The following is a 7773-nucleotide window of genomic DNA, read 5'->3' on the forward strand; positions in this document are numbered from 1 at the left end:
AAAAAAAAACAAATAAAAACAAATAAAAAGCCAATAAAGGATTCCCTGCTCAAAAACCCCTAGGAAAGTGTTTTCCAGGATTGCCACACAAGGCAGCATGGGGGCAGGGGGGGGGGGGGGGGAGGCAAACTCCATCCTCAGGTGGCAGAAGCATTTAGCAACAGCATTCACACCAGGCTGCCTTGCAGGAATGGACAATACTAAATTGAAGAGGTCATAGAGTCTTGCACCACAGTTCCAGAGAGTCACTATGCAAGGCAATGTGTGGCAAGGTTAGAGTCCCTGCAACAAGGTCCCAAGAGGATACTACAGGAAGCTGTGAGATGGCGCCTGATTTAACGGAGACCCCAGAATTTTGGAGATGCCAAGACCATTGGATATCTGCTAAGAAAAGCTACAAGTGTAGAATGGAACTGGCCCAAGAGAGAGGCTGTGTGTGCCACAGGTGGCAGAGTTGGAAGTGTGGGATTAGCTGAGCCTCTGAAGCCCAGGTGATTCCAATATAAGCTCCACTTGCTGGACATGGAGCCACAGGATTTGGGGTTTGCCTCAGCAGGTTTCAGTATCCGTTGGTCTGATGCTCCTTGCTTTGTCTCTATTCTTCATTATCAGGGTGGGAATGTTTACTCAGTGCCACTGTGTGCTAGAGGTGTGTGACTTGGTTTTGGATGTTATCGGGCTCACAATTAAGACAGGACCTGAGTCTCAGAAGGAACTCACACTTTGAAATGTTGAAACTGTTTAAAGATCGATTGTTTAAGACGGTGGGGACACTTGAAATTGAATTATTGCATTTTGCGTCACGAGATGCGCACGAGCCTATGAGGACGGTAGGGTGAAGGCTCTAGTTTAAACTCACAGCGATCCGCCTGCCTGTGCCTCCCGAGTGCTGGGACTAAAGGCGTGCACCACCACACCCGGCAATGCTTTCCCTTGTAAGAGTTGCTGTGGTCGTGGTGTCTCCTCACAGCACTAGAACCCTAAGACAGTGACCTCATCTCTATCTGTGGCTGTTTGTCCTTTTCCTGGAAGTCTCACTTGAGGGGACTCCTGCTGTGCTGGGACTTTCAATAGGGAACTCCATCAGGCTGTCTGATGGGATGTCCCCAGTCAGCAGTGCCTGATTTGATGTTTGCCCCCACTCCTCTCCTCTCCCCTCCTCTCCTCTCCCCTCCTCCTCCTCTCCCCTCCTCTCCTCTCCCCTCCTCTCCTCTCCTCTCCTCTCCTCTCCTCTCCCCTCCTCTCCTCTCCCCTCCTCTCCTCTCCTCTCCCCTCCTCTCCTTTCCTCTTCTCTTCATCCCTCCCCCTCCCCCCCCTTTCTCAATTCATTCAAAACAGAAACTATGGTGACCGCAGACCATTCTCCAAACACAGCTGCCTGTTATAAGCAAATATGTAAATTGTGGGCGTCCTGTTAAGTGTGCTAATAATCTCATGGGAACCCATTAAAAGAAGCAGGAAAATTAACTTTTATATTTTATTTCAAGGTGTCCAGAATGCCATCATTTTCCTGCAGAACCCACACAAAGCCATTTCTGATGTGCTGTGACAGAATCACTATGCATCAAATTTTGCACTAGCCACAGTTTTAGTGCTCCATAGCCCCCATGAACCTCCTCGGGCTACTCTGTGTTCCCAGAACTTTCTGCCGACTGACTGTGACTCCTGTCCAAGCCACCTGCTCCCCAGAGCTGTGCTGCACCCACATCACAGCCATGGACACTCCTGGGAGCACTCCGAGGCTCCTCGTTGGGCTAATGACTCCATTCCTTCATCTGTTAGGCATCTCAGAACACCACAGAGGGGAGGCTTAAGCTGCAGGCTTCATTACCTCATGTGCTGAAGGCTGGAAGTTCAAAGTGGAAGTGTCACAGGGCTCGCTTCCCCGGAGGCCTCTCTCCTTGGCTTGCAGACAGCACACCTTCCCTGCCTCTCACATGCTTCTCCTGGCACACACAGGCTGTGTCCTGGTCTCTTTCTTTCTCTGAGGGCACCAGTCCCTTGGGGTTAGGAACCATGCCACGTGACCTCATTCACCTTCATCATCTCATTCCAGATCTCACCTCCAAATTCAGGGATGAAGATCCCAACATACAAATTGAGAGAAATACTATACACCCAGTAACAAGGTCCCCTCACAGACCTGCTGCCTGTATCGAGGACTGTCAGCCATGAGCAGAGGGCATTCTCACATGCATCTTCTCGCTGGGACTTGTTTGGAGAAGGGGTCTGGGTTTGTTTGTTTGTTTGTTTTGTTTTGTTGTGAGTCAAGGTCTTATACAGCCCAAGACAGAGTGAGCTCACTACGTAGCTGAGGATGATCTTGAACTTCTGATCTTCCTGCCTGTCCCTCCAAGTGCTAAGATGGCAAACATGTGCCACCACACCCAGCTAACTCAGACATTTTTTTTTTTTTTTTAAGGAGCACTAAAGAACAAAAGCAAACCAAGGAAGGTGCCAGCGATGGACACATCTACCATCCTAAGGTTCAGATAAAGGCAAAGCCAGTGCTCAAGGAGGCCACAGAGGCACCCAAGCACCCAAACCAGTCCCCAAAAGGCCAGAACTAAAAACAGTGGCCCAAACCAGTGGCAGAGGCCACGAGGGGCATGTGCTGTCTTCTTCCAAACTCAGGCACCATGAGAGTGGCTGCCTCATGCTCCTGCTGGTGGCTTGCTTGGCAGTGTGATGGACTGATCTGGAGCTGTGAGCTGAGCCTTTAAGTTGCTTTTGTCACCATATTTATTGCAGCAACCGTCAGGAGGCTAAGACACTATGACATCATTTTAGATTATGAGACGGAAAACTCAGGGTTCCTGGGGGCACCGCTTTTCGTCTCTATTGTACTGTCTCTTTGCACATGGACGTCCTGTAAAGTCCCTGGAGCGGCTGCCGCCTCCTTGCAGCCACAAAGCCCTAGACCGTGTGCTAAAGAGGGCAAAGCAGAAGCGAGTCCGTGCCAGGTCCCAGAACTGCCACACTGCAGCCTCAAATGCCACAGACATCTTACTACAGAATTTGGTTCAAGGGGGAAATGGGGGTGGGGGCTACTGACCACTGTCACTGTTCTGGGGAGTCACATAAGGTCAGCAGAACCCCGTGTCCTGCTGTCTTCTCTCGGCACTGGGTCTCTCAGGCACAGGGCAGGCACGGATCCACATGCGTGTGAGCTGTGAGCTCTCCTTCCGTCCAGTGCCACCTGGGCTGCCCAGGTGAGTCTTAAAAACAGCAAACAAACAAACACCCTGCAGTATCTTGAAAGGCGAATCACCAACCCCTAGGTTCATTCTCATGAGAGAGCAAGGTGGGAAACTGAGGCCTCAATAGTTAAAGAGTTGTCTCGGGGGGGGGGGGTCAAAGAACTGGGCTTGAACTCCATCTCATGCCATCTTGAGACCCTTCCCGGAGGTCTGCTCGGAGAAACTGAGGCAGCTGTCTGCATCCAGTGACTGGTTAGGACAGCAGAGACAGCGCTGGCCTTGGGAGCAATGGTCATGGCTGTCCTGGTGGTCTCACCACACAAACCCAGCCTCTTACAAAGAATCAGAGACAGGGAAGGGCCGAACATTTCTTGTGGCACACACTGGCGTGGGGGCCCAGAACCTAGTGATAATGGTTGCTGTGACAGCCCATGTAGGCAGACACCTTCTGATGGGGGCCAGTCCTAACTAGTCTGAGCAGGTGCTGGGGCCTCTCTAAACCTCTGTCTCTTCTACTGCCCTCTGGTTTCCACATAGTGGGATCTTGTACCTGCCTGACTGGCGAAGGGCTAGGGAGGTTAACCCAAGCTAGAAGACTCTCAGGGGCAGGCATGGAGGGGCATGGCAGTGGAAGGTAAACAGTGTCCCGCAGGAATGTGTCTGTGGCACTCAGTGACAGGCGGGTGGCCCGCTACCTCCTGTCCATCTACAGAGGGAGGACGAAGCCACAACACAAAACCTCCTGGCTTGGGTCTCCACTGGGCCCCCTGGCTTACTCTTCCTTGGGTTTGCCAGGCTGAGGCCGGCCCAGCCTGTAGTCCATATAGGTTCCCAGACAGGACCACAGGATAAAGCGCACCAGGAGGATGACAACCAGGAGCACCATGAGTGGGTCAGGGCCAGCGGAGTCCCCCAGCCAGGAGGCCATGCTGAGTAGAGAGGAAGCAGAGCAACAGCAGCAGCAGCAGCCGCCTCCCTGGGACCTGAGCTCAGTCCTGGCGGCCTGACGGAGGCCCCTTCTGAGGAACAGATCGGTGCAGTCCACAGCCAGCCCTTCCCACCGCACAGGGCCTCTCCGCCTGTGAGGGGACAGTTGGGACTACAGGCGGCCTCCTTGGTCAAGAGGCCCGTGTACCATTCATGGGGAGCTAAGCACTCCGTGCACCGACAATGGCAGCATTGTCCAGAGGCCCTGGCGGCGGGAGGCCTGCGGGAGCCCGCCTCCCGCGCTGTCCCCGCGGCCCCTGCCCGCCAGGCTGACGTAATCCCCAAACATCTCCGGCGGCGGCAGCTGCAGGGCGAAGCGGCCGCCTCCTCCGGGCCTTTCCGGCTGCCGCAGACAATCGGGCCCTTTCTCTCCCCAATTAGCTATCACTTCTGGAGGCCGGCGCGGTCCGAGGCTGGGCGGGCTGTGCAGCAGCAGCAGCAGCAGGCCCGCACCGAGCGGGGGCCACGAGGCTTGCAGGGAGGCCCGGCCCAGCAGGGAGGGCGGCAGGGAGACTGTGTAATTGAAAAGAGGAGAGAGGCGCAGAGAGGGGGAACAGTCGGCTGGAGCCCAGAGGCGACCCCAGACATGGCTCAATTAGCACACAGGCTGTGCGCAGAGTCCCCAAGGCCGCCCCTGCCTGTGGCAGCATGGGGGTGGTCAGCACAGACTGTCCCAGAAAGGGTCTGGAACTTGGAGGAGTGGGTTTACTCTCACCATCACCACCACCACCACCCGGGGAGGGCAGCCACTGGTGGTGGGCTGAGTGCCACCTACTCTAGCCCCACAGGTTTAATGGAAGGAGCCCCTATACCCTCGCCTCGCCCCCCAGATGCCCACACAGGGCTGGCCTCTAAATAGCCTAGGACTTACTGAGTGACCGTGGGGAAGATACTTGCTTCCTTAGACCTCCGCCTCCTTGCTGGGAAATGAGGTCAGGACCCCCTGCTCTGAAAGACAAAGGGTGAGTTCTTAAATAGGCCCAGCACCCTCAAAGCATACGCCTTGGGGACCCACCTCCAGAATTTTCCAGAAAAACAGCATCTGCTCAGTTATGTCCGTCTGCCATACACGTGCCCCCCACACACACACTGGGGGGACCCTGTCCCCTACTCTGATCCCTCACAACTGAGGTCTCCTTGGGTTAAGAGAAAGCTGGCTTGCTGTCCCCAACCTCTAATACCAGCCCTGTGTCCCACAAAGCAGGATGTCACCTGCAGCCAGGGGCACTGTAGGAGGAATGAGGGTGCCTGGCCACAGTGTCCTGAACTTCCAACCCAAGTGGTCTCACCAGGAATCGGTCCAACAAGCTGTGATGCAAGGGGGGGGGGGGTCCTTCTGCATTGAGAACTTCTGTAGCCCATCACTGGACGCCTCTCAAGAGTTCCTCCATGGTATTATGAGTAGTTGCCCTGTGTAGCCTTTCTAGAAGGTTCCAAATAACGACAAACAGAAAGGATTAGCATGTAACACACCTTAAGATGGGAAGTGGAGATTTTTGAGGATGGTGCCAATCTGGATCGCACAAACACTGATGGGAAGTGTGCCAGATCCACTTAAGTACTTGCGTCCACCCTCCACTCCGCACCCCACAGCTGGTGCATCCCTGGGATTGACCCAGGCTGTCTACTGTTCTGCAGTTCATGCGGTGTCTTGCCAGGCCACCCATCCTTGCACTCTCAGGACAACACTTTTGGAACAGGTTCTGGGTTTATTTTTCTATTGCTCCAAATGTAAGTGGAGATCTAGAGATTAGGAGCCAGGCACCACCAAAAATCACACCAAACATTTGCTTGCCAAGGGTTTTCCGGAATGTCCCAGAAGGTCTTGCTCACTTACTAAAGAAACCCAAGTGGATCTGGGGTGAGAGTTCCCTAAATGGACACCACCGTGTTTTGAGGAAGGGAGGAAGCCAAGGGCTCGCCTCAGCCTGCATTTCACTCACCTGAGCGGCCACATCTCTCTGGGTGAGGCTTTCTCGGAAGCCAGAGCTGCCTGCCCTCAGCACAGCCACGAGCTCGGGGCCCACCAGACTGGTGGAGCCAAGGTGGCCTTGAGCAAAACTCTGTGTTTGTCAAGCACACCATCAGATAGGCAAAGTCAATATTGGCCCCAGGTCCCTCGGCATCAAGACGCAGGAGACTCTAGGGTCAAGGAAGTCTGACCCTTCCTACTCATATGCCTCTGGGAGTTGGCAAGCACAGAGTCTGCATGTCCTTCAAGGAACGGAGTGTGTGGCCCTTATAGCTAGTACAGTACCAGGCTGATCCTAGGAGAGGAGGTCCCAGTCAAGGACGTGGGGGGGGGGTATGCTGGAGAATGGAGGGGGCACAGGAAAAAGCAAGAAATCAATGAAGACAGCAGAGACACAGCTTCTCTGCCTGGAGGACATCAGGAGCTCCCCATTGTGGCAGAAGGACTCTCTGAGTCACCCATAATTGTCAGCGACAGTGACACTTCCTGGTCCCTAGGACCTCCCCAGCCTCAATACTGGGCCTATAGGATATGTCTCCTGGGCAGTCCTTTACCAGACTTTGACAATACAGTGGATGAGCCCTGGGTCCCCCTGGGCTAATTCAGGGTACACAGCCGCCAGACCATTCGCAAATTGGGAGAACAGTCCTGTCCCCAAAGCAAGTCCTCTTGTATGGCTTTCCCGACGCCCGTCTCCCTGTTTCCTGGACTTCTTACCCTCCTCTTGGGCCATCATATCCTGAACACCTGCCCAAGGCCACATGAAGAACCCAGAGATACAAATGGTGTCTGCTCTGATATTCAAAGCTCAGCCGCGCAGGCTCTTGTCCCTTGTCACAGAGAACAGGTTAGCAGACTCTGGCTATCTTTGGAGCTTGAAGGATCCACAGTGACTTCCTATACCTAAATGTTCAAGCATTGAAGTGACAAGGGACAGGCCCTTGCTCACTGGTGTTTGCCAGGTAGAAGATGTCATCATTGAGGCCCATGGAGAAGGACGGGGCAAAAAACCCAGAAGGGCCTCCAGCTCCTGCCAACGGAGTCGTGGTCCCCATTGGAGGGGGCTTGCTGTCTCTACAGGTGACAGTGCTAGGAATGAGCCTGAGGATCCACTAGGTATCTGCTCAGAGCCCTCAGCAAGCACCTCTGTGTCCACATGTCACATATCCCACTCAAAAGGCACTGCCACTGCCACCCCTGGCAGGAAGCAAAGGCAGCGTTGGGTGTGCCTCACAGGGGAGGCCCACTTGATATCATGACATCACACTGGATTCTCTCTGGGCTTGAACTTCTAACTGAGGGCATAGTCAAGGCCCACACTTGCTTTTGACTGGTTTATATTGCTTTTTGTTGTGTATGTGTGTGTGTGTGTGTGTGTGTATGTGTGTGTGTGTGTGTGTGTAGGCCCGGAGTCAACCTCGGGTATCGTTCCTCAGACAGACACCACCCACCTTTTTCTTTTCTTTATTTTTTGAGACAGGATCTTTCTCTGAACCGGAGCTCACCAGATAGACTGGGCTGGCCGGTGAGTCTGGTGACCTGCCTGTGTCCACCTCTCCAGTGCTGGTATCACAAGCATGTGTCACCACACTTGGCTTTCTCACAAAGGTTCAA

The 7773-nt window shown here is 54.0% G+C and overlaps 1 protein-coding gene across 1 annotated transcript; it reads right to left on the minus strand.

Annotated features, from left to right (window-relative positions):
- Positions 1 to 3959: 3959 nt before the first annotated feature.
- Positions 3960 to 4178, minus strand: Smim38 (small integral membrane protein 38). Its single transcript, XM_051147041.1, has one exon. It carries the CDS (start codon positions 4126 to 4128, stop codon positions 3973 to 3975), a length of 156 nt encoding a protein of 51 aa, XP_051002998.1. The 5' UTR covers positions 4129 to 4178; the 3' UTR covers positions 3960 to 3972.
- Positions 4179 to 7773: the final 3595 nt, after the last annotated feature.

The sequence above is a fragment of the Acomys russatus genome, chromosome 5 (assembly GCF_903995435.1).
Source record: "Acomys russatus chromosome 5, mAcoRus1.1, whole genome shotgun sequence".
NCBI classification, from domain to species: Eukaryota; Metazoa; Chordata; class Mammalia; order Rodentia; family Muridae; genus Acomys; species Acomys russatus.